The sequence below is a fragment of the Oncorhynchus nerka genome, linkage group LG21 (assembly GCF_034236695.1).
Source record: "Oncorhynchus nerka isolate Pitt River linkage group LG21, Oner_Uvic_2.0, whole genome shotgun sequence".
NCBI classification, from domain to species: domain Eukaryota; kingdom Metazoa; phylum Chordata; class Actinopteri; order Salmoniformes; family Salmonidae; genus Oncorhynchus; species Oncorhynchus nerka.
Window position 1 is genome coordinate 32197091 of NC_088416.1, and position 27274 is coordinate 32224364.

Here is a 27274-nt window from a genome sequence, read left to right on the forward strand (position 1 = left end):
TCCAAGCAAGTTTCTTATTATTATTGGTGTCCTTTAGTAGTGCTGTCTTTGCAACAATTCGACAATGAAGGCCTGATTCGCGTAGTCTCCTCTGAACAGTTGATGCTGAGATATGTCTGTTACTTGAACTCTGTGAATAATGTATTTGGGCGGTAATTTCTGAGGCTGGTAACTCAAATGAACTTATCCTCTGCAGCAGAGGTAAATCTGGGTCTTCCTTTACTATGGCGGTCCTCCTGAGAGCCAGTTTCATCATAGTGCTTGATGGTTTTTGCGACTGCGCTTGAAGAAACGCAGTTCTTGACATTTTCCGCATTGACTGACCTTCATGTCTTCAAGTAATGATGGACTGTCATTTCTCTTTGTTTATTTGGACTTGGTCTTCTGTATAGCACCCCTACCTTGTCACAACACAACTGAAACGCATTAAGAAGGAAAGAAATTCCACAAATTATCTTTTAACGAGGCACACCTGTTAACTGAAATACATTCCAGGTGACATTCATAGTTTTGATGTCTTCACTATATTCTACAATGTAGAAAATAGTCAAATAAAGAAAAGCTCTTGAATGAGTAGGTGTGTCCAAACTTTTGACTGGTACTGTACATCATTGATAACCATAAGGTTATCACACATAGTCATGTTATGATGGAGATAAGTCTATGATTGGATACATTGCAACACCAACAAGCCATCTTGTGATATACACTATGATATATACAGATTGGTCAGTGCTATCCGGTATCTTTGGGACATTCCTACATTAAACCCTAAACTTAACCACATAGGATTAATTACTCTAACCTTAACCATAGCCCTTACTTAACCCTAAACAACGTCAATGGTGTTTGGCAACGTGCAAATGATCCCGTATAGCACAGACCGATACAGATTATAACCTCTTCTGATGATGTGATTGCAGTAATTGTGGTGGAAGATAAGATTGATCATCACCCCTTTTAAATTAAACATTACAATTTTTATTATCAGACCTTTTGTATTTACCAATGCATACCCTGGCAGAATACATGTAAAAAAATAACTTCACCTCTATGACTCCAGGACTAAAATCATGAAGGGGTATGAAGGAACATGAAAAAGGAAGGAGTATGCTTGAATTGGCAAAATAATAATTGAACATTATAACTTGAGAAAATGTAGAAAATATCAACAAATGTTAGTTTAAAAAAAATGAAACGCAAGATAGGAACAAGCTAGGTATCTTATCTTTTTCCCATTGATAGATATTCATGATACACTTTTGTAGCCTACTTGAGAAAACATAATTTCGGTCTTTTTATTTTTTGCAATTCGACAATAATTGCAAACTTCAGTTCAGAGTGCAATGACTCAATGTATATACAAATCCATTTGCCTGTTCGGGTCTACTGTACTGGAAGAACAGTCACCACGTGACTTCAGCACTGGGCCTTCCGTCTGTTTTCAGTAGTCGGAGAGGAAGAAAAATGGCGGCTGCGACCGATCAGAAGCGGGATGCCAGCCATTGGTTTTGAGCTTTCTCACGTAAACCGAGACCGGGGCTTTACGGGACTACTTCTTTGGAATCTACGCAAATCAAGCTTTCTGGCGGTACCCGTTTTTCTGGGTTCTGTGAAGGCTAAATAAACGCAGAAATTGACATTGAAAATAATAGCTTTTATATATAATGAGGGGGAAAAGAGGCAGGCCGCCCAAAACCCTGCGTATGCAGGAGCCTTCATCCGAGCCGGAGCGTGGCTTGAGACCCAGGAGGGAGTTGAGGGCAAAGGGGAGAGGTAGTGCCGAGGTTGATTTTGAGAGTCCCAAGAGGGGAAATAACTCTTCATCGAGGGGCAGGAGGAAAGTGGGATCATCTCGCGGTAGGGGAAGAGGCAGAGGTGGTGGTGGCGGCAGAGGTACTAGGGGCAGACGGTCAATCGCTAGATCTGTGGTTTATGATGATCATGAAAGTGATGAAGACGATGATGCTGTGAGTTTGAGATCTGAGGAGGACGAGTTGATAGAGGAAGAGACGATAACCGACGAGGAAGAAGAGGCCCTCAACGAGGAGTCAGACCCGCTTGAGGAAATACTCGAGGAGGATGATGCCAGCTACTGTACTGAAAGCAGCTTTCGGAGTCAGAGCACTCATGGCAGCACTCCGGGTAAAACCGCAATATTGATCAAGCTGCTTAGAGAATGATGGAAAACAATGACATTGTAACTAATTATAATTTGGCTGGGCGTATTTTCCTATGCATTAGTTCTTATAGTGCAGGAAGCTGTATTGTTCAAAATGGAGAATGCACTGACTGTGTATAAAAACAGGCCTAGTTTGAGTTCAAAATTGTTGATGATGGACTGAGAGCTTTGCATTTAGCGATATAGGTAGTGCACGGGAGCCGAATTGCACATTTTTGAATTCTGAAACATCTTTAACTAACAGTATTGTGCAAGATGTTATTATAATTGTGTTTGCTAGTTTTGGATCTGACTTGGTTATTGCAATAGCTAGGTAGTTATAACGTACATTATCTAACGTTAGCAAGCTAGGCTAACAAGTTAATGCCTGAACCTGCTAAACAGCTGTAAATGGAGATTTATCATTTAGAAAACAACTAAAATGACCAACAACATTATATTAACATTCCAGAGTAGGTAACATACACTAATAACTGGAATGTTTCGTATTATAAAACAACACTTGATGATATGCATCATTTCCTTGCAGGAGAATAGCTACCTAGCATGCCTAGCTAACGTTGGCTAGTTAAATACTTTCTCAAATGTGTCGATACATTTAATGAGACTATTAATTAACTTGGGGTTTTTCTTTAACCCACTCTTACTTATCATTAGCTCTCATATCCAGCATATTTTCACAGCTGAGAAGCAGATGAGTTCTTCAAGCTAGCTAGTTAGCAATGTCATGGGCTTATGCTCTTGTCCAGGAGGACCCAGCTAGCTTGCTAGTAATCCACATCAGCTCGAGCTAATGACAGGACAGGGTACCATGTGGCCCATTGTTTTGAAAATAAGCGCCCTCAATTTCACCAGTTGTAACTATGCGAGGAGAAAAAGTTTCAGTGATGCAGCACAATAATGTTTTACATTCCCCAAAATACATAATGGAATTATTAATTTCAATGTTAAATTAATATCTGTACGATTTAATATCCATAATATGTTGTAAACTTTGGAAATTAAATGCAGAAGTTATTTTTGTTTCAACACACTTTTGATGCACATTTTCTTACACAATAGATAGAAGTAACAATTTAGATTATATTAAAGTTCATTATTATTTGTGGAAAGTATGTTTGCCAGTATCTTTCAAATTAATGTAAGAAAGATACAAAACATATCTGTAGAATAGCAGAAAAGTAATGATTATGTTGCTGTTGCAAAACATCACAGTGTTTGGATTAGACCCATTTTAAGAAGTCATTTTTTACATTTAAGGGAATGTCCATTGTGTTAAATTGTTGTTCTTGACTGTCTCAATTGCAATAATATAACCCCTCTCAATTTTCTTGGTTCCTAGGTTTAATACCCTTGCCAACTTTGAGTTGGTGTAGTGTTTCACCAAGTCCAAGACTTGATTTGTTTAAAGCGGACCTGGCACCAATATAAAGAATCAAACGTATTTCTGTGGCAGTAGATTTCAGAGACACTTGCGAACTCTCCTTTTACATGGCCAAGGCTAACATTTGTTCACTTGTGTAAATTCTGTCTTCAACTTGTTGCTTTGAATTTTCATTAATCGATGATTTAAGCCCTTGAGACAATGTCATTCTGCTTTGTCTGGGTTTTATGTATGATTTACGGAATGCAATTTCAGTTTTAGTTTGCCATAATCTATGTGATTTAAAGACTCTCACTGCTCTCTGTCTGGCAGGGCGGAAGAGGACGCGGGTGCACTGCCCTCGCTCTCCCATCTTTGAGGAAAAGGAGATCCCTCCTCTGGAGCTGCCCAGAACCTCTGAGGATCTCATGGTGCCCAGCGAGGAACTGCTCAACGTGTCCTCCATCTACGAGGTCCTGCGCAACTTCAGCACGGTGCTGCGACTCTCTCCCTTCCGCTTTGAGGACTTCTGTGCTGCGCTGGTAGGCCAGGAGCAGTGCACGCTGATGGCAGAGACCCACACAGCCCTGCTGAAGGCCATCCTGCGTGAGGAGGACACCTCCAACACCACGTTCGGTCCTGCTGACCTCAAGGACAGTGTCAACTCCACCCTCTACTTCATTGATGGTATGACGTGGCCCGAGGTAGTCCGTGCCTACTGCGAGAGCGACCAGGAGTACCACCATGTCCTGCCCTACCAGGAGGTGGAGGACTACCCCTACGGCCCTCTGGACAGTAAGATCAAGGTGCTGCAGTTCTTGGTGGATCAGTTCCTCACCACCAACATCGCCCGTGAGGAGTTAATGTCAGAGGGGGTGGTGCAGTATGATGACCACTGCAGGGTGTGCCACAGATTGGGGGACCTGCTGTGCTGTGAGACCTGCTCTGCCGTCTACCACCTGGAGTGTGTGAAGCCTCCTCTGGTAGAGGTGCCGGAGGACGAATGGCAGTGTGAGATCTGCGTGGCACACAAGGTGCCCGGGGTCACAGACTGTGTGACAGAGATGCAGAAGAGCAAACCCTACATCCGCCAGGAGCCCATCGGCTATGACCGCCACCGGAGGCAATACTGGTTCCTAAACCGAAGAATAATTGTGTAAGTAATTACTGGCCCCCACCCCACTTCCCTTGTTTTTACTTCAGCAATATTATGCACCATCTCCATACCATACTGAGTGATCTCACCTGAGTGATACATTGTATTTTGTGATGTAGTCAGAGAGTGGATATATGTCCTTGAGGTTCTTGAAAACAAGTTAATTGATTGCCTTCAGAATTACTTAGTTGTTTTTTCCAGTGCTGAATTGCTTGGTATAACATCAGTCATGTCTTGTGGATAGAATAATACATATTTTGTTGCTGAACACTATGTACACACAGTTGGCCTGAGAGGGTTGATTTAAACTTGGAACATATATTTTTTTAACTTGAATTTTAGTAGCTGGATGTTGCTGGTAATCACCCATATTCATGTAGAAGCAGTCTGGATTAAACATTTACTGCGTGTGAAAAATGTAGCTGATTTCAACGATGACTCAATCTGAAGAGTGGGATCTATATGACAAGCTGTGGGAGGGATCATTAGTGGCGGTTTGAGACATCAGCCAGCGCAGCGAGGGTGCTGTGATTGTTAATTGTTCCCTTAGTTAGGGTGAAACTCCTGTGCTGTGATGCCATAGCCCCCCTGAGAGTTTACTGAACTGCTGCTGGAGTATCCACTTCTTCATCATGTTGCCTCCTCCATTTGAACATATCTTCGCAATTGCTTGTAATTGGTCTCTCTTGCGAGAGGCAAACAAAAAGGTATAAGGGGGCTGAAAAACAACATGCGTTCGAATGAAATTTAAGCTTATTGTCAATTTGCATTCAGTGTTGATTTTCCTTTGAAGTTAAGATATCTTTCTCTCCCGGGTTAACAATGCTTCATGCAGCATTATAGGCCATACAATGATGCCATCTCATGATCTATTCATTAAGGTCCTTAAACCTGTTTTTATAAACAAACTGATTGTCAATTATATTCCATCTTATTTGTCACAACTCTAATGGTTGTTGTCCTGTTATTCCAGTGAGGAAGACGGGGAGCATGATAAGAAGAAGATCTGGTACTACAGCACAAAGGTCCAGCTGGGAGAGCTGATAGAGTGTCTAGACAAGGAGTACTGGGAAAACGACCTGTGTGCCGTCCTCGAGGAGATGAGAGAGGAGGTGCACACTCACATGGACATCACTGAGGACCTCACCAACAAGGCCGCGGGCAACAACAAGGCCTTCCTCACGGCAGCCAACGGTAAGGCTAGACAGCCACCTGCTGGATGCTCTGAATCACTGTCTGTCACACTGAAGCACTTTTAGCTGGTCCATGGCTTCTATGCATTGTCGATATAGAAATGTCAATGACGACCCCTAGGCTACATGTTGTGTAGCTCCTGTGAGATTACATTCCAATACATCTCTGGTGAGGAGAGTACATTCTCTCTCGTGCTGAAGTATGATTAGGATGGTTGATGTATTAGAACTGTCAGAGGGCCGCAGGTAGCCTAGCGGTTAGAGCGCTGGGTGAGTAACCGAAAGGTCGTTGGTTCAAATACCCGAGATGATAAGGTGAAAAATCTGTCTGCGCTCTTGAGCAAGGCACTTAACTCTCATTTGCTCCAGGTGGGCTGTACTACTATGGCTGACCCTGTAAAACAACACATTTCACTGCACCTGTCCAGTGTATGTGATATTAAATAAGCATCAAACATCATAGATGTTGCTATTCCCCTTTCTTTCTCAGCCTTTTTACTTATCATGCAAACAGCGGTTTTCTTATTTCTATCGAAGGGAGAAGATTGGTTTTAAAGCAGTGTCGGTTTCTACTCCTCCTTGTTTGTTGTAGAGCCTTCCTTTGTTTGTGCATTTCCTGACCACTATATCTCTTAGTTTACACAAACCAAGCTTTATATGGTAAGCTTGCTTGGTTCTAGTTGTACTGTTTTGGGATCAGTCTCCTCAATTGTTAGACAATGAAGACTTTCTTTGACAGATATTCCAAAGACAAGGTAGTCAATGCAGAGTCTTTTCTCTCCTGTCTCGTTCCACCTGTACCATCTGTAGTGATTAATGGGCCTTGCTGGTATTTTATCCTCTTCAGAAGCCCACTGCTTCATCCTCCCTCTGTGGATACTCCTGTATCTCTCCCTATGAAAACCTCAGTTATGAACCGTTGGCAGGTAGGGAATGGAGACTGATTTCATGTTTCGTCTTCTCCTGTGACCCAGGATACTTTCACAGGCATAATGCTTTCTGCTGGCTGTCCACAACTTTTTTTTTGTTAGATCCATTTCCCTGAATTAAGATTGGAATCTCTCTTGTCTGCCTTTTATGGGGAGAGATTTGATACCATATCGTCATAGAACACATTATTGATCCACCACTCTCTTGCTTTTAGTGCAGTTTCATTAATGTCATCTCCGGATCGTTGACCCACTGTCCCGTTTCAGGGAACAATAGTAGAGACTGCAAATCAGGAGTGACTCACTGACATGGGGTCTAATGAGTTGTTCTTGGTTTTAGCTGCCAATGGCTAACTATATTGGTATTTAACTGTGCTGGTGATCATACGTGTTGTGACTTGGTTATTATTACCGGTCACAATCCGTTTCCACTCATTCTTCACACAGTCTCAAGTAGTGCTAGAAGGTGTTTTAGCAATCTGTAAGATTGAGATGTTTGTGTGGTTGTTCTCTGAAGGTGAGTGACTGCTTCTATGAGAACTAGGATGGAAGGGGTTAACCTAGTGACAGGATGATCTTGACACTGTTACAAGCATTATACATAGGCCTATGTTACATTCCAATTGCAATTTTACCAGCTGGTATTATATTGTTTCTAAATGTGTAGGAGAGCAATATTGGAAACCAATTATGGTTTGACTCCATTATATTGGTAATGCCATCCTGTAATAGAAAGGCATCATTTCAACAAACAGGCTAGGGCTAGTGAGCCAAACAACTCCATTCCTTTTCTTATTGTCTGGCATAACTTCTCTGGTTGGGAATTAGCTACTTGACACATCCCCTTGTATTTTTTGTTTTTGTATTTTACCCCCCTTTCAATCTTGTCTCATCGCTGCAACTCCTCAACGGGCTTGGGGGGGGGAAAGGTCGATTCAGGCATCCTCCGAAACATGTCCCGTCAAACTGCACTTCTTAACACCCGCCCGCTTAACCCGGAAGACAGCCGCACCAATGTGTCGGAGGAAACACTGTTCACCTGACAACCGAGGTCAACCTGCAGGCGCCCGGCGCGACACAAGGAGTTGCTAGAGCGTGATGAGCCAAGTAAAGCCCCCCTGGCCAAACCCTCCCCTAACAAGGACGACGCTGGGCCAATTGTGGACGACGCTGGGCCAATCACAAGCCGTAAATGGGACTCCCAATTACGGCCTGTGATATGGCCCAGGAACGAATCAGGGTCTGTAGTGACGTCTCCAGCACTGCGATGCAGTGCCTTAGACTGCTGCGCCACTCGGAAGCCCCACATCCCCTTTTAATGCCTGAAAAAAAAACATTACTGACTGGTTGAGCTTAGACGTACATAATAATGTGGTAAACAGCATGTAGCCCTACTGATTTACATAATCATGTGATATACAACATGTAGACCTACTGATTTTCATAATAATGTGATATACAACATGTAGACCTACTGATTTACATAATAATGTGGTTAACAACATGTAGACCTACTAATTTACATAATAATATGGCAAACAACATGTAGACCTACTGATTTACATAATAATGTGGTTAACAACATGTAGACCTACTGATTTACATAATAATGTGGCAAACAACATGTAGACCTACTGATTTACATAATAATGTGGTTAACAACATGTAGACCTACTGATTTACATAATAATGTGGTTAACAACATGTAGACCTACTAATTTACATAATAATGTGCTAAACAACATGTAGACCTACTAATTTACATAATAATATGGCAAACAACATGTAGACCTACTGATTTACATAATAATGTGGTTAACAACATGTAGACCTACTGATTTACATAATAATGTGGTTAACAACATGTAGACCTACTGATTTACATAATAAGGGGGTAATCAACATGTAGACCTACTGATTTGCATAATAACGTGGTAAACAACATGTAGACCTACTGATTTACATAATATGATAAACAACATGTAGACCTACTGATTTACATAATATGATAAACAACATTTGGACCTACTGATTTACATAATATGATAAACAACATGTGGACCTACTGATTTACATAATATGATAAACAACATGTGGACCTACTGATTTACATAATATGATAAACAACATGTGGACCTACTGATTTTACACAAGGTTGAAATGTCGTCTCCGGTCAAACAGAGCTAGCATGGTGTGTGGGTGTTGGCCATTTGCTTATCAGCTGTGTTGTTGTTTGTGTAGATGAGATCCTGGAGCGTGTGCAGGGCAGGCAGGAACGGCGAGCAGAGGAGCAGGCAGAGATGGTCACTACAGACACCACCAAGATCGAGGAAGAGACCCCCACACACTGCTCTCAACTACCAGACCACAGAGAGCTCCAAGACCCCGAGTATAAAGAGGAGGCAAGCTCACAAGGTAAGATTGGAGTTGCTCTTCTATGTGAGTTGTGTATTGCCTATGAAGTCCTTTTCTGGATGCATCTTTCATGTAGCCTTTTGAGGATAGCTATGACTTTTTGTTGATCTGGTGAGGCGGTTGTGTGTTAAAGATCCAGAGTGAGTCTTGTATGTTTCACAGCAGCTGGAGCTCCCCCTGCTGGAGAAGAGAACACCACCGTCCACCCCCCTAAGCCTGGCTCGTCCACCCAGGACGGCACTCTCCCTAAACATGAACCCCCTAAGCCTGCTGAGGTGTCCTGCTCTGCCGCCTCTGAAAGTGGGGAGGCCTCCATGGAGCCTGAGCAGGAGAGGCCAGGTACATGATGGAGAAAGCTCCCAGCAATCCGCATCTCTCCTCCCAGCCTCTCCTCCTTGTCACACCTTGCTGTGGCTATGCATGTGTGCATCCATCATCATCGGTCTCGTGCTCTGGCAGTCTGAAAGCATCCTCCATACTGTAGTTGTGCTTAATGTGATGTGATTGCTGCCATTGGGTGCGTTGCTTTGGAGTCACTGCTACAAGCTTTTTGCTGCTGCTGCTTCTTGGCTTGATGATGATCTTCATGCTGGTTGGCTGCTCCTCAATGTGACCATTTGTTGATTTGATTATTGGCTGTGGTAGAAAGTCTACAACACGTTTACACAGTATGCCTTTCTCTATCTACTGTCTACTAATTCAATACATGGATTACTAACAGAGCGAGTGGACTCTGTTGGGCAGCCTTCAGTAAAGTAAGTGAATGTAACAGAGGGGGCTCTACTCTGCCACAGTACTGCTCACCTCAGTATCACTCATTAAACTGACCGCTGTTGCTGACTTACTGAGTTAATTATCCTTCAGGTATAAACATATTTTGTCTTAAGTATTTTCTTACTCCTTAAAGCACTCTGCTTTTCACATCTGCTTATGTAACGTTTAAATAGCCCATTATTGTATCCCTTTATTTCTGTGGTTTTCTTTTCCAAGAATTTGTCTTTCATCCATCTTCATATGATCGAGATCTGCCTGGTTATTGTCTTCCTTCAACAGATGCATTGTGCCTTTTTGCCGGATCTTGTGCTCTTGCCATCCATTTTGTGTTCCATTGTCTTGTGTAGTGTTCAGCATGCAAGGCTGAACAGTGCTCAGGAGGCTGTACGTGTAGCCTGTTGATATTCTAGTCACCTTGTTCATTGCTTACATGTTCTATTTTCTCAATGCATTCATTGTGTTATCCGGATCCTGATGCGGTGCATTGTCTGGTCCACACACTGTGAAAACTTGTTCTCAGATAATGGCGTTTCGGCAGCAGCATCCCTGGCAGGCAGCGCCCACCACGCTAAGTCTGTCACAACCAGCCTCTTATTCTCGCCCCAATTCATTGGGGAAATTGGCCTCCGTTCCTTTAGCGGAAACAAAAGGCTGGCTCCCTGCCTGAACCTTCCACCTGCTCCCTCAGTGCAGTATATACAGCAGGGCCATTTTAACCCACAGCTCAGATACACAATATCTTTCTTAATTTGGTTCTGCAGCCGCGTTTTGCACTGCTTGTGTTGTGTTGCACTGTGTTTTTAGCCTTATCTGTCAGCTTGGACTGCTGAAGTGCAAAGTCTTGCTCAGACTCACTGATTAAGCATTTCCCTGGTGTTATGCTAATTGTGCATGATCATTAAGGAACAGGTGAGGCAGGGAAGGCATCAAGCCAAAAGCATTCTGTTTTTTACAATTGTTGTGGATTACAGGTTTTACTTTTTAAGTTGTTTATCCGTGTTTGCTCTGCATTGCTGTCATCATTTGCAATACTTTGTCAGTATAGACAGCTAGTGCCTGGTGATGCATGTTTTCACACAAAGGGGGCCTAAGGGGTTTGTGCTGCTCAGCTTTTCACTGTTCAATCATCTCGTCCTCCCCAGATGATAAGCCTGTAGACTCAGAGTCCCATGGAGAGGAGGACCCCTCTGCCCAGTGCCAGCCTACTCCCCCACCACCACACCCTGGAGACGAGAACAGCAACAGCAGCCACGTCTCAGCGCCTGGGGTCCTCAGGAGGCCTGAAGAGCCAAACCTCGCTGACAGGTCCTCTCAGTCCTCCATCACCAGCCAGGACGACACGGGTACGCCGTTGCCATACCATCCATACACTCAGGCCTCTGGAGGCACTCTGTTACTGATGCATGCCCTGACTCATTCAACTTTCAAGGGCCTTGACTACCAAGTGACATTAGAGATACTATTTGTATCTTTGAACATTGCCTCCGCTGTGCTGGTTTTTGGCCCAATTAATCATGAATCCTTTATTCATGATTGACTTCTCTCTTTTGATTAATCATCACTGATCTTAATGATGTGTTCTGTTGCTCGCAGGTGAAGGCAAGGAGAGTGGGAATGGTGAGGGGTCAGCGTCTGGACAGACTAACAATCGCATAGTGACTCGTCTGCGTAACCCGGACAGCAAGCTGAGCCAGCAGAAGACCCAGGGAGATGGCAGCCCTACACCCAGGGACAGCAAGGAGGTGAGACACCCACAGCCTAGTCTCTCACATTAGGAGAAGGCAGCCTTAGCAGGATCAAATGGATTGTCCTGTTATATTTTCAATCATCTAGACTGAAATCCAGTCCTCTGTTCCACATCGACTCACTTCTTTATTACACAATGTTACACAATTAATTGAACTACCAGTAATCTCCCAATTGCCAAATCCCTATGGATACGATGTCTCTCTTCTTAGCTGTGTCTCTACTCAGCTCAGTAGAAATATCCCCTTGTGTCTCTCCATTAGACATCTCCTCCCAGCTCTGAGAGTGAAGTGGCTCGTCTGTGTACTGTGAAGAAAGAATTGGCGGTGAAGGGCAACCTGAACAACTTCTTCAAGCTGGGCCAGGAGGGCAAGTTCCGAGTCTACCACAACCAGTTCAGCACCAACACACTGGGCCTCAACAAGCACCAGCATCGTGAGGACCACGACAAGCGCCGCCACCTCTCCCATAAGTTCAGCCTAACCCCCGCCGGGGATTTCAAGTGGAACGGTTCCATCCACGGATCCAAGGTGCTGACCATCTCCACCCTGCGGCTCACCATCATCCAGCTGGAGACCAATGTCCCCGCCCCCTTCCTGCACCCAAACTGGGCCTCGCACAGGTACGCTCCAGAACAGACTACTTACTCTGACATAGGAAAGTGGGGTTCAGAACTGTTTCACACAATGGAGAAATGGAATATTATTGACTGATAAGGTCATGTGTGAAATCGTGTTTTGCTGTATAGTGAGGTTGTGGGTTTGTGATTTTCCAGGACCAACTGGATTAAAGCGGTGCAGATGTGCAGTAAGGCTCGGGAGTTTGCCTTGGCGCTGGCCATCATGGAGTGTGCCATCAAACCAGTGGTCATGCTGCCTGTCTGGAAAGATGCGCTTGGACACACCAGGTAAGAGACATTGGTTGTGAATCAAAGGACTTAATTCATTGCTGAATTGAGTTTTGAGTCATAGCACATCGACCCAACTCATCCTGCTCTCTGCGGTTTAGTGCACAATGCTAAACTGAATTCATTATATTGCTTCACTGCTCTGCTGATTATGAAGCATTCTGTTCACCTCTCTTCAGTGCAGAGGTCTGTAGTGGTGTGGGCAGTGTATGCAGAGTAGCTGACGCTTTTCCCATGAGGAGGTTCATTGTTGAAGATAATGGAGCCCTGACTAAACAAGCCAGAGTCACCTTGCCGTTATGATGTATTTTTTTCACCCCCCCCTTCAGGCTCCATCGCATGACCTCCATGGAGCGGGAGGAGAAAGAGAAGGGGAAAAAGAGAGAGAAAAAACTGGAGGATGAAGAGACTATGCAGCAGGCCACCTGGGTGAAGTACACCATCCCCATCAAACACCAGGTAAATCTGGGTTCACTTTCCTCTCAAGTCCTGTTTGGGCTTTTATGACTGCATGATGTCTGACAACATAATCATCCCATCTTTTGTATGCGATTGTGTAGTCTTTTATCTAACTGGTTCTTTCTCTCTGTGTGTAAGGTGTGGAAGCAGAAGGGGGAGGAGTACAGAGTAACTGGGTACGGGGCTGGAGCTGGGTCAGTAAGACTCACGTCCATCGCTTTGTTCCCAGGCTACCAGGGAACACCAACGTCAACTACCGCAAAGTACTCGAAGGTAAGTGTTTCTTCTGTACACGTATTATCTCTGTCTTATCTCACTGATGATGATAAAGGCCACTCAAGCTGAACATTTGGCTCCAGCTTGCCTCAGTATAAATTAGGTGCTTCATGTGTTTTCATTTTAATCTCTCTACAGCAGCTAAAACTGGCAAAGAAAATGCAACATCCTGCCCGAACAAACGAAAATGTTTGCCCAAAGCACCAACGAGCTCGGAAACCCAGGCAAAAGAAGAGTCTACTCCAATTACTGAAGAAAAAGACCAGGAGGAAACCTCCACCATGGAGTCATCTGGGAGCACTTCACCAGGAGAGGGACAGACTCTGAAAGGGAAGGAAGAAAATAATATCACAGACGTGGAGGAGAAGAAAGATGATCAGGTGGAGGAGAAGACTGAGGACAAGATGGATGTTGACACCAGTCCACCAGACACCTGTCTCGGTGAGGAAAAAGGTACAATGATAATACTTTTCATCAATAAAGAGGGTCTCCTGCTGTTTTTCTGAATAAGACATTTTTGTAGATGACATTTGGTATTTTCCCCATTCCTACTATGATTGGCTGTGTTCCAAATTCATCTGGTACTTAGCAGCTGTCTTTCAGGTCTCGGAGTTAGCATTTTTTGGCTAATATTATTCATTGAGTTCTCTCTCTTTTAGGTATAGTGGACAGCAAATGCCCCTCATCACTGACTGACCCTGCTGTGAAGGAGGAGCCCGGGGAGGAAGAAGAAACTAAGCAGGAGGACTCTGAGGCCAAGCCACCTGTCCGCCCCTTCAACTGGGATGTGGTGAACGTCAGCGAGGGCTTCCAGCTCCGTACGGCCTACAAGAAGAAGGTGAAGACGTCCAAGCTCGACGGGCTGCTGGAGCGCAGAGTGAAACAGTTCACCCTGGAGGAGAAGCAGAGGCTAGAGCGCCTCAAACAGCAGTCAGCCCTGGCCAAACACACAGTCTCCAAGGAGAAAGTTAACACAGGGACTCCCACCACCATCAAGGCTTCTACAGCAGACAAGTTAGCAGTGACACCGTGCACAAGTCTGAAAGCTGAGGGACAAGCAGCCTCAGTAGTTAAAGACACAATTGTTAAAAGGCTGGACTTTGACCAGGAGCAGCCAGTGAAATTCCAGCCCTCAGGAGAGACAGATAATCTGGATGTCAGATTAGGCTCCACCTGTAAACCCCAGGCAGCAGGAGCCACAGGCCCCAACCTCAACACCACAGGGTTGGCCAACCATGAGAGCAGCGTTCAGGGCAATGGTGGGGATGCGTTATCTCAAACAGAGCTGAATGGAGGCTCCCAGAAAAGCATAGACGTCAACAACAAAGTCAATTTGACATCTGTAGAACCGGCTTTAGGTGCGGCCAAACCTCCCAGAGCAGAAGTGATGATAGCAGGAGAAAACGGTAGGAAGCATGGTTATGAGGAGACAGAGCAAGGTAATGGACAGAGGGAGATAGAAAGCATGGACGTAGACCAAAGCAAACCACATTTAGTGCAGGTGAACGGGAAAGACGCTGTTGACACCAAGACTCCCGTAGACTCAAAGATGCACTCAGACCTGGCCAAAAAAGTGGACACCAAGGTCATGCTCCAGATGTTAGAGGGTGAGATCAAAACACTGCCAGTGAAGGAACCTGTAAAATCCATTATGAATGGTACTCTCTCTCAGGACGGGTTAAAGGTCAACAACACTGTGTTAGCCACCAGCCTAGCTTTGGAGGACGTAGAGAGAAAGGTTGTGGTGTCCGAGCCTGACTACTCTGTCACGTCGTCAATGTTAGGGCCGCCCACTGGTGTTCCCACGGTAAGCAACAGCACCAAGTCTGAGCCAATGGAGATTGGGCAAACGGCATCCAATAAGATCACCCCATTTCCTATCCCCACTGCAGAGGAGTCCAGCTTGAGTAACAACACCACAGAGAACAGCAGTAGCAGTACTGAGGTTCTGAAGACCATCACCCAAGTCACCACAACCACTACTACCACCATGTCAACAGAGTCTCGCACGGTGCAGATAGCCAAGGTCTCCAGCAGCACTAAGCCTGCAGTGACGCCTGCTGCAGAGAGCAGTGCTGTATCCACCCTCACCACCATGACCAAGACCACCGTCACCAGGGTGTGCTCCCCGACCCTCGGGGCCGCCGTCTCCGAGGAGACCAAGACTGTTGTCACTGCAACGTTGATAGATGCCAAATCTGGCCCCTCAGGCTCTTCAGTCACCTCCATGACGGTCAGTAAGGAGTACTCCACCAGAGACTGTGTCCGGCTGCTAAAGTTCTCCCGCTCCAAGAAGACCCGCTCTGGCACGGCCCTCCCCTCTTACCGCAAGTTTGTCACCAAGAGTAGCAAGAAGAGCATCTTTGTACTACCTAATGATGACCTGAAGAAGCTGGCGAGGAGAGGGGGCATCAGAGAGGTACCCATCTTCAACTACAACGCCAAGCCAGCCCTGGACATCTGGCCATATCCCTCCCCCAGACCCACCTTTGGAATCACGTGGAGGTTAGTCACGTAGTTGACCCTTAGCCATTAGGCTGCCATTGACGCAGTGGACCATCTCATATGCCGTGCACTGAAATGAAAACACAGAAAGACAGCAAACAATACTTGGGCTAAAACCATTGAGAACATGGAACCATGTACATTTGTCCATATAGCTATTTGGTTAAAGGTTGTTTTGATAACACTCACTGACTTGGGTCTCCAATGCAGATACCGTCTCCAGACTGTGAAGTCTCTGGCGGGGGTCAGTCTGATGTTGCGGCTGCTCTGGGCCTGCCTGAGGTGGGATGACATGGCTGTCAAGCCCTCCCCTGCTGTAGGAACCACCCGCACAGGTGAGAGCACAGCAATCCTACCCTCTTCTCCCTCTTTCTGCCCTCCTCCTTCCTGTCTCTCAATTTGAAGATGAGGCACCATTTCAAACGGACATATTTCCTTTCTGCTTTCCCCAGAATCCTCGGAGACGGCGATCACCACAACAGAGATCATCAAGCGGCGAGATGTGGGGCCGCACGGCATCCGGTCTGAATACTGCATCAGGAAGATCATCTGCCCAATTGGCGTTACTGAAGCTCCCAAAGGTAAAAGGATCTTAGGATCCTGTCACAATCCTATAGTGGTCTCATGAATCTTTGCTTTGGATTGCCTTGCTCAGCTTGCTCCTCACCTCTTCTAGTGTTCTCTCTCAAGTACCTGAGTAGGCAAATCCTTTGCAATGTAAGTGAAAATATGGAGTTTGAGAAAGTTGTTTATCCCACAATACAAAGGATGACATTAATTGACAGATGTCGTTTTCCCCTTTACCTCATTCTCTACCTCATCCTTTCTCTGTCCTCCTGGGTAGAAACTCCCACTCCCCAGAGGAAAGGCCTGCGCTCCAGCGCTCTGAGGCCAAAGAAGCCTGAACCGGCCAAGCAGACTGGACCCATCATCTTAGAGACGTGGGTGGCCGAGGAGGAGCTGGAGATCTGGGAGATCAGAGCCTTTTCAGAAAGGTGAGCAGGTGGACTGTCCTTAGCCTTGTTGCTGGGGTTGGAGAGAATAAGCTGCTGTACTGCTTGATATTATGTGACCTTTGAACCTTTACTTCCCTCAAGATGTCTTGTTGTAACCCTGCCCAGGTCTGTTGTCATTGGATGTAGTATGACTAACTGACTTGTCCTCTTGTGGTCCCAGGGTAGAGAGGGAGAAGGCCCAGGCTGCAGACCAGGCTAAGGTTAGTAGAACGCTGAAGACAGCAGAGGAGGCCAAGGCCCAATTGGAGGCTCAGCTAAAGCACCAGAGATTGGCTGCTCAGCAGGTGGGAAGATCAGACAAGTTTCCACCTTGCACTATGGTGACACCTAGCCTCCCTACAATCCACCCCCCCTCAACCCAAACCTGGGGGGCACAAACACTAAACACTGGGAGCTGGGACATTTCAAGGGCCTCTGTTTGGGTTGGTTTTGATCTGAATAATTGTCCTTTTAAACCATGTGCAATTACAAATGTGTATTGGAAGTTATGTATTATTCAGATGAGACATGTTCACTCTGTACTCACTCTTTTACTCTGGTCTCCTCTTTCCAATGAGTTTGGTGTTTCTATGTGGTTTAGCATAGATTTAGCATCTGAACCTTTGCGTTGTAGAAACGGTTGGAGCAACAGAAGCCTGGTGCCACCACCTCCACCCCCACCAGCACCCCTACAACCTCAGCCTCTGGCACTCCGGCATCCCTGACCAGCCAGGTCACCCCGGGGACTAAACTGGTCCTGGCCACCAAGCTGGGGACACCTGTCACATTCCAGCAGAACAAGAACTTCCATCAGTCATTTACTTCCTGGGTCAAGCAGGGCCAGGGTAGTCCAGGTGAGTTTGGCGACGACTAGCTGCTCATACAAAATCATGGCGGTGGCTACTGTGGGGGTGTGTTTTAAGTTGATAGTGATTCTTGGTAGCAGTGTTGAAATATTATTTTTCATATTTCCAAGTTTTTGGTCAGAAGGCATTTTTGTTCCTCATTCACTTTTTAATGGTGGCCATTGAAGTTCACTCGTGGATGTCAAACTGTTACAACAACAACAGATAATTTTAGTGTTTGGATTCTTCTTTTTTCATTTGATCTATTTTGATAGATATTTACGGTATGTTGAATTGTCTTAATGGCCAGTGGTGTCCACTTCCTGTATCTGAAACCCAGTCAAGTGTGGGGCTGGGAAAGAGAATTCTAAAAACATTTAGAATAACTTTTGACTCCTAGAAAAAAGTTTCAGGCTCATAATCAGTTAATCAGTCCAAAAAGCATTATGCAATGGCTTTGTTTGAATTGAAGCTGGGGCGTAAACATCCCTTAGTGGACACCACTGCTATACACCCTGGCTGTTGTGGTTGCACTTGCACACGGTGTGTGACTGCAGGTGGGGTGTGTCTTGCAGTCTCCACTTGCTCACGGGCCACCGTGGCCAACAGCATGGTCACCACCTCTGGACAAACGTTCCAGATCTCTGCCAGCCCGGTGACCATGGCTGGCCAGGTCATCACCGCCAAGCTACCCATTCCGGCCAACAGCAAGATTGTTACGGTCAACATGCCAACCACACAAGGAGGTATGGATGACCTTGCCGTCTGTAAGGTTTTAGCCGGCATGATCGCATTGACCAGGCCTACCCCCACTCAGCAGGCCTACCCCCACTCAGCGGGCCTACCCGCACTCAGCAGGCCTACCCGCACTCAGCGGGCCTACCCCCACTCAGCGGGCCTACCCCCACTCAGCGGGCCTACCCCCACTCAGCGGGCCTGCCCCCACTCAGCGGGCCTACCCCCACTCAGCGGGCCTACCCCCACTCAGCGGGCCTACCCCACTCAGCGGGCCTACCCCCACTCAGCGGGCCTACCCCCACTCAGCGGGCCTACCCCCACTCAGCGGGCCTGCCCCCACTCAGCGGGCCTACCCCCACTCAGCGGGCCTACCCCCACTCAGCGGGCCTACCCCCCACTCAGCAGGCCTACCCCCACTCAGCAGGCCTACCCCCACTCAGCAGGCCTACCCCCACTCCCCTACCCCCACTCAGCAGGCCTACCCCCACTCAGCAGGCCTACCCCAACTCAGCAGGCCTACCCCCACTCAGCAGGCCTACCCCAACTCAGCAAAACCATGAACCATCTCACCCCAGTGGAACCTTTGAGGGGCTTTGACGTGTTGCTTTTGGTTTTGAGTGTGCTGGCTGCCCTAATACGTAGAAAATGCCACTGATTAATACAAGAACATTCTAGGAAGGAGGACCCCTGGGATGCCCTGTCTTTCTCGCTCAGTAACAGACACAGTAATGGCTGTCCTGTCTGTCAGATTATTGATCCAATGGAAGCTTCCTTACGGTATCGTGGTTGGACTGCGTCCCAGACAGTCTCAACACAAAAGACCTGTTCTGCTTGATCCATACAGTCTGTCCAGGTCATCTGCAAGAGGGGCAGGTGACATTTCTCCCACTGATGGCTGTGACTTGCCAGTATATTTGGAGATGTGATTCAACCTAGTATTTCTTTGACAAACTGAATTCCTAGTTCCATGAGCATTTAACAAGGGCGTTTGACTTGTTGTAAATCTCATTATTGAGGTTCAACACCCTACTGTTGATCTACTTGTAGTGAGTTCACGCTACTTAATAACACAGTCCCTCTCCGTCACAGGTATGGTGCAAGTCCAGCAGAATGTCCTGGGCATTATTCCATCCAGTACCCCAGGCAACCAGCGGACCTACTCCTCATTCCAGAACCGCAACGCCACCATCAACATCAGACCCAACACCTCCACCTCAACCACCACTCAGCCGGTAGAGAATAGACATCCTAACAGATCTATCCCTCTCTCTCTCACATATTATTGCTGTCTTTTTTCCCTCTTATGCCCTCCCCTGCTCTTTCTTTGAGTTCTAATCTTAATTGGAATGTGGTGAAATTAGCATAATCACGTGTACAGTATCATTTATTTGTGTTTTGTTTCTTTGGCCCAGGTCATTTCCACCGAAGCCCAGATCCGTCCGGGCATGACGGTGATCCGATCGCCCCTGCAGCAGGGCACCACCATGGGCAAAACCATCATCAGAACCCCCTTGATGATGCAACAAGGTATTCTACCAGCCAGTAGGTCTCTCCTCTGCCGCCTCCCAACCCGTGGCTGCATGGCTCTGCTCACTCCTCAGCATGCACATTACAGACAGTCAGCGACATTGCTTTGTGTTGATATGTTTATACGTATTCGTTTTATTCGGATGGAAACTGTATTGGTAGTCCTCCGATGTTAACTTTATGTATGACCTCCAGTCAATTCATTCATGATAAGTCACCTGATTTGTCTTGGGACTGTCACATGCACTTTTCCTATTTAAGGCTACTTGTGTGTCTGTTTGTCTGCCTCACTGTCTGTCCTCTAGGCCAGCAGCAGGTGGTGACTCAGATCATCCGGGGCCAACCTGTCTCCACAGCAGTTTCCAGTGCCAGCCCTGTGCAGACCAGTGCAGGCCAGAGGATGCTGGGTGCCGCCCCGTCCCCCCGTCCTGTCACCCCTGCCCCCGGGCAGTCCCCATCACCCTCCACCCCCCAAGGCAGCCGACCACAGCAGGGCCAGGTCAAACTCACCCTGGCCCAGCTCACCCAGCTAACGCAGGGGGCACAGGTGAGGAGCCATCTGCTCTCTTTTACACCTACTTTCACACATACTCTCACACTCCTGTTGGATGTATTCTCTGTGTGTTTCTATGTCTGACTGTGTGTTCCAGGGAGGGAACCAGGGTCTCACAGTAGTAATCCAGGGACAGGGACAGACCACAGGCCAGCTGCAGGTCATCCCCCAGGGAGTGACAGTCATCCCAGGCCCTGGGCAGCAGCTCATGCAGGCTGCCATGCCCAACGGCCAGGTGCAGCGCTTCCTCTTCACCCCAGGGGCAACAGCCCCTGTCCCCAACCCCGCCACCACGGCCAGTGCTGCTGTCACCCCCGTCACAGCCACCACAACAACACCCTCAGGGCCAGGTATGAGGCCAGGCCACTTCAACAAGCATCGTACACAAGGCTTTGCAGAGTTGTGAATTAGAATGTTCATTTGGATTGGTCTCTAGTTTGTGTAGATGTGTTAATACTGTGCTGCTGTCTCCTCTCTCTTCTCCGTTGCAGCACTGTCTCGGCCTCCAGTTCAGACTCCCGCCACCTCTCAAGCACCGGCACCACCAGTCCAGCCCCCTCAACAGGCTATCGCTCGTGTCCAGCCCCCTCAACAGGCTATCGCTCGTGTCCAGCCCCCTCAACAGGCTATCGCTCGTGTCCAGCCCCCTCAACAGGCTATCGCTCGTGTCCAGCCCCCTCAAAAGGCTATCGCTCGTGTCCAGCCCCCTCAACAGGCTATCGCCGTGTCCAGCCCCTCAACAGGCTATCGCTCGTGTCGAGCTATCCTCAACAGACTATCGCTCCAGTCCAGCCCCCTCAACAGGCTATCGCTCCAGTCCAGCCCCCTCAACAGGCTATCGCTCCAGTCCAGCCCCCTGCCCTCGTTCCTGCCCCCTCCAGTGTCCACATATCAGGCTCAACCCCCTCAGGCTCAAGTCCACATCCCCCTCCAGTCCCCCACTGCCTTACCCATCCAGCAGATAGCCCAGATCCCAACCTCTCCACAACCGGTCCATATGAAGACTCTCTCGGTCTCCCCCTCCGTCACCCAGGCCACAGTGAGGCCCATCCAAGCCCATGCTCAACTCCAGCCCCAGGTTACGGCTCAGATCAGGCCCCAGCAGCAGCTGCAGCTCCACCACCAACCCCAGCTGATCACAGTGCCGGGGCTGCAGCAGCAGGTCCAGGTGCTGGGCACCATCCAGACCCACGTGGCGGCCCAGCTCCAGGCCCAGCAGGGTGGGGCAGTGCCCCAGCAGATCAAGCTGCAGCTGCCTATTCAGATCCAGCAGGCAGGAGGCCAGGTACAAGCCCACCAGATTCAGAACGTGGTGACCATCCAGACAGCCAGCATGCAGGACCACCTGCAGAGGATCCAGCAGCTCCGAGAGCAGCAGCAGAAGAAGAAGCAGCAGGAGGCCAAAAGGGAGCAGAGCCTGCAGGCCTCCAGCCCCAGCGACACCATCCAGAAACAGGTGGTGATGAAGCAGAATGCTGTGATAGAAAATCTGAAACAGAGGAAGACCATGACTCCAGCAGAGCGGGAGGAGAACCAGAGGTATGGCTGCCATTATTCACAGACATGACCCTTACATAACGACATTAATATGAATTACAGTTCATTACAATATGAATTATGTTTTATCTATTTGTCAGTTCCAAAACCTTATTATGCTTAATCCTACCAACAATCACCAACTATTTTGTGTTAGTTATATTTTGTCTGATTTCATGATGAATCTGACAAGCCCTCCCTTCCTCTATCCCCTGCTGAGCAGAATAATCGTCTGCAACCAGGTGATGAAGTTCATCCTGGACAAGATCGACAAGGACGAGAAGCAGGCGGCTAAGAAGAGGAAGAAGGAGGAGTCTGTGGAGCAGAAACGCAGCAAGCAGAATGCCACCAAGCTCTCGGCTCTGCTCTTCAAGCACAAAGAGCAGCTCAAGGCTGAGATCCTGAAGAAGAGGGCTCTACTGGACAAGGAGCTGCAGCTGGAGGTTCAGGTCAGTGCCATAGCCACCTCTGTATTATAGGCCACTGTATTGTAGTGCTCCAGTAGGGTGTAGAAGTGTGATATTGGATGTGTTGAGAAATATTGCGGCCACTGCCCAGGAATTCCTTACATTGTGATACCAACTCTCCCCTTCCTTTCCCCTGTCTCTCTCCCCTTCCTTTCCCCTATGTCGTTCTCTCTCTCAGGAGGAGCTGAGGAGGGACATCAGCAGGCTGAGGAAGGAGAAGGAGAAGGCCCAAGCTGCAGCCTCTCAGGCAGCCGCTGCCGCAACCGCAGCCCAGGTAGCCTCATCCCTCTCCCCCACCATGGCCTCGCCCTCCTCCGCCCACAAACGCAAGAGGGACGACGAAAGGGACTCGTCCTCCGCCAAGCCCAAGAAGAAGAAGATGATATCCACTACCTCAAAGGATCACAAGAAGGAAGTCAAGCTGTACTGTGTCTGTAAAACGCCCTATGACGAGGCCAAGTAAGATACGGATGCACCATATCGGGTTCCCATTGAAACACTGAACATGTAACTGAACTGTAGCATGTATGTCAAAGACGTTGAACTGAAGTCCACATGGTTTCAGGTTCTACATTGGGTGCGACCTGTGCTCCAACTGGTTCCACGGTGCGTGTGTGGGCATCACGGAGAAGGAAGCCAAGAAGATGGACGACTACGTCTGTAATGGCTGCAAGCAGGGACAGGACTCACAGGACTCGGAGGGCACCACGGAGGAGCTGTACTGCATCTGCCGGACGCCATATGATGAAACACAGTATGATAACACAATACTAATAAGGTTATAGCTTGGGTGAACTGAATGTTATAGGTCCAAATATCCCTGACCTGTACTTCCCATGTCTTTTCTCCCAGGTTTTACATTGGCTGCGACCGTTGCCAGAACTGGTACCACGGGCGCTGTGTGGGCATTCTGCAGAGTGAGGCCACCCACATAGACGAGTACGTGTGCCCGCAGTGTCAATCCACGGAGGACGCCATGACCGTCCTCACACCGTTAACCGACAAGGACTACGAGGGTTTAAGAAGAATCCTGCGCTCCTTACAGGTATGAAAGCCTGTGGTCTCCTCTTCAGTGTCTCTACTGATAATGCATTTGATATGGATATGGCCAGAGTTGGGAGTCACATCATGTACCCTGTCTTGAATAAATGAAATGATTAAATGAAACAACGTTGCATTGAAGGACCAGTGTTCTGGTCTGGGGCACTACATTCTCAACATACTTCAGTATACCTCACTGTTGTAAATCTAGTGAAACATCTATTGTTCTGTTAACAGGCTCACAAAATGGCGTGGCCGTTCCTTGAACCAGTCGATCCCAACGATGCTCCTGATTATTATGGCGTTATAAAGGAACCCATGGGTAAGGGCGAGGGCAGATCTCTAAATCACTGTAATGTCATTGACTGTCGCTATTATCACATTTGATTGGTTACGTACACATGGTTAGCAGATATTAATGCGAGTGTAGCGAAATGCTTGTGAGAAAAAACATTCATCTTGAATGTGTTGGAAAGTAGACACAAAATGTGTACTTGGCTAGTGTTTATGTTGATAGTTTAGAAAATATAATAATTGACCAACACATTTACCTTTGGTCACCCTTCTCTATGTTTCATCCCCAGACCTCTCCACAATGGAAGACAAATTACAGAAACGGTATTACAACAAGCTCACTGAGTTTGTGGCGGACATGACCAAAGTCTTTGACAACTGCCGCTACTACAACCCCAACGACTCCCCCTTCTTTCAGTGTGCCGAAGTTCTGGAGTCATTCTTTGTACAGAAGCTCAAAGGTTTCAAAGCTAGCAGGTAAGTTCAGAGCTCTCATGACTCCCAAGGCTCTTCAGAGGCCCTGTCATTAAGTCTCCTGTTAGAAAACACTCCCTCCGTCATGCTCCTCTGCTTTCCATGGTCTCGTCTGACATTAGGGCATGGGTAATGGCTTGTCAGTCATATAATGTTCATGACAGTCCATGTGACTTTGATTGAATCTGCTTTTGAGAATTTCCCAAGAACACCCTTTTTAATCTTTTCTTTTTCATTAAACCATGCATCCGTGTCATGCTAGTTAGCCTCATGCACTCTCTGGGCATGTCCGTTTGTGTTGTAGTAGCCTGACTTTGGCTGTGGTCTTCCCCACAGACCTGGCTGTGGTTTGTGGGAGTCTTACCAAAGCCTACAGGGCTGACTTCAGCTCAGACATCCTCCCTGCAATAGTTTTCAGTAGAGCTTCATTAATGTTTGTTCCATCTCTGTGTCATGCATCACCTTGCATTGTGTCTCTTTCACCTGTACCGCATGCATTTGATTTATGCCACTCATTCTCTCTTTCTTGCAGATTGTGATGTCATAAGTCTGACGTTATAGCTGGAGTCTGAGCTGGATGCTGGGGTCTAGTAGTGAATCATGGAACTTGCTGTTTCATAAACAGTGGAAATTCTGTGTGATTATTTAAGATTTAAAGAAATAAACACACAAACACACACAAGTGTTCTATCAGTGAAACAAACCATGCTTAAAAGTAAATTTGCAAGTATAGAAGCCAAATTCCAAAGATGCCTTCTGTGACAATCACAAAATGGCGGCCATGTTGACACTTACAAATCAAGTTATCAAGGGATATGCTCTTTCACTATTATTTTGGTAATTTTACCATTTAAAATCGCATCAATTATCAGCAAGATAAGCGTCAGGGAAGCTTTTACTTAGAAATGTGTAAATAAGCTTCACCCATAAATGCATTTTTTATTAGTAGTTAGTTATTCATGGAGAGGGAGATGTAAAAACAACATTTGGGACCACATGTAAAGCTGTATATTTTATTATTATATATTTATGAAATTAAGTTCCTCTCTTATTCATGGCCTTCTTTCAGCTGATTTAAATATCATGCATTCGTAATGAATGGGCATGATTTTAATATAGTGCACAGGTTTTGTAGGTAAATTATAGCTTAACTACTGGTTGATTTATTATTTGGATGTTTTAAATTTAGTGATTTAAAAAAAAATAAGATTGATATTGTATGGTTTTTTAATCCTTTTGTGAAGGATTATTTTATGGTTAAAACAAAGAGAGCCTATGGTCAGAGGAATTTATATAGACTTAAAATAATAAATAAAATGTCACGGCTTAACTATATTGGACCCCATGCGTTACTGCATGAAGGTACCTCAGGATGTAGACGTGAAGCACCATTTTCATTGACTAAGTCATTCCCAATGAATTAGACCAACATGGCTGCTCTATCTCCTTCCTGACCCCATGGCATCCATTTTTTGTATCATTGTTTTGTTTTTTGTTCATGTCAGTATGTTTAAACTATTCATAAAAATGTTTAAAGGTTCTCAACTGTTCCCCTTTTCCACATTCTATAGGTCTCATAACAACAAACTACAGACTTCGACCTCTTAGTATATACCACATATGTGAACAACAAAAAAATGCACTCTGCGAGAATTGGGTTAAATTCTGAACAATTAATCCATGTTGGGATCTGGCTCCTGTGCTTTGTGACCTCCACTCCTCTCCCTCCTTCTGGCCCCACTACGCAGCCCCCAAAGGAAGACTCTCCCTGTAAGACCAGCAGCGCTGCTCCCACACAACTGTCAGGTGGAGCTGCTGCCTGCCCACCTCTGCCACATGGACATTTGACAAGGGGTTAAAATGGAGGGTTTGAATAAAGGCATTTCTGAAAAAGGTTACCTTGAAGAAAATACTTTCTTTGGAGATCTCACGTTTCCTTGTTCCTTCTTCTTTATTTGATTCTTTGTTACCCCTCTAGCCAGTTGAAGAAATTAAGAAAAGCTTACGCTTCCATGGCCATGCCCATAAAAAATAAAAAACATTTGACGCCTGTTTGAATGTTGAAAAATGTTGAGCTGAGTTGCACTCAGTGTATCAGATTGCACAGGGACACTTAGGTGTGTCTATACCCTTTCAATCACTTTATTAGAGGTGGCGTGAAAGATACATCTCATTGGGAAGGACTTGCTTGAGTTTGGACCGACTGGCTTTCTGGACACTAACAGTTTGAGTTTCAGTCAAGCTATGCTGAAAGGAATAAAGTATTTGGTATTAATTGCCCAGCAGTAATGACACTGCTAAGGATAAAAACACAATGTATTTGAAGGTATCCTTGCCCTCTTTGTAAAACTTGTCAGATTTTGAATTTTTGTTTTTGTATTACAGCTGAAGAGATTGATGTATATGAAACATAATAAATGGAGAAGACTGAGCTCTCTTCCATTACTGAAAGTGTTGGCATGTGCTTTTGTGAAATAAATTGCTTTAGCTATATGAAAATATTTTTCCCTAAAGCATTTACAGTACATTCAAAGTATTCAGGCCCCCTTCACTTTTTCCACATTACAGCCTAAATCTAAAATGAATTAAATAGTTGTTTCCCCTCGACACACAATACCCCATAATGACAAGGTAAAAACAGATTTTTAGGAATTTTAATAAATGTATAAAGAAAAATATTAAAATAATAATCCCCATTTACATAAGTTTTCAGACCCTTTACTCAGTCCTTTTTGAAGCACCTTTTGGCAGCGATTACAACCTTGGGTATGACGCTTCTAGCTTGGCACACCTGTATTTGGGGAGTTTCTGGAGATCCTCGAGCTCTGTCAGGTTGGATGGGGTGGCGTCGCTGCACAACTATTTTCAGGTCTCCAGAGATGTATTTATTTTATTTATT

General features: G+C 46.3%; 1 protein-coding gene across 1 annotated transcript; it reads left to right on the forward strand.

The window, feature by feature from the left end:
* Positions 1-1426: 1426 nt before the first annotated feature.
* Positions 1427-26826, forward strand: LOC115104287 (nucleosome-remodeling factor subunit BPTF-like). Its single transcript, XM_029625655.2, is given in 34 exon segments — positions 1427-2145; positions 3879-4701; positions 5675-5895; positions 9065-9238; positions 9401-9577; positions 11155-11355; positions 11606-11754; positions 12022-12380; positions 12534-12665; positions 12995-13124; positions 13263-13302; positions 13305-13397; positions 13539-13853; positions 14060-15905; positions 16116-16240; positions 16358-16486; positions 16750-16900; positions 17082-17205; positions 17535-17754; positions 18321-18491; positions 19573-19715; positions 19896-20010; positions 20316-20557; positions 20661-20913; positions 21055-21285; positions 21288-21435; positions 21437-22102; positions 22323-22548; positions 22745-23025; positions 23132-23320; positions 23419-23611; positions 23845-23929; positions 24192-24378; positions 25947-26826. Coding segments are annotated over 34 exon segments (9054 nt in total). The 5' UTR covers positions 1427-1667; the 3' UTR covers positions 25984-26826.
* The last annotated feature ends 448 nt before the right edge of the window (positions 26827-27274 follow it).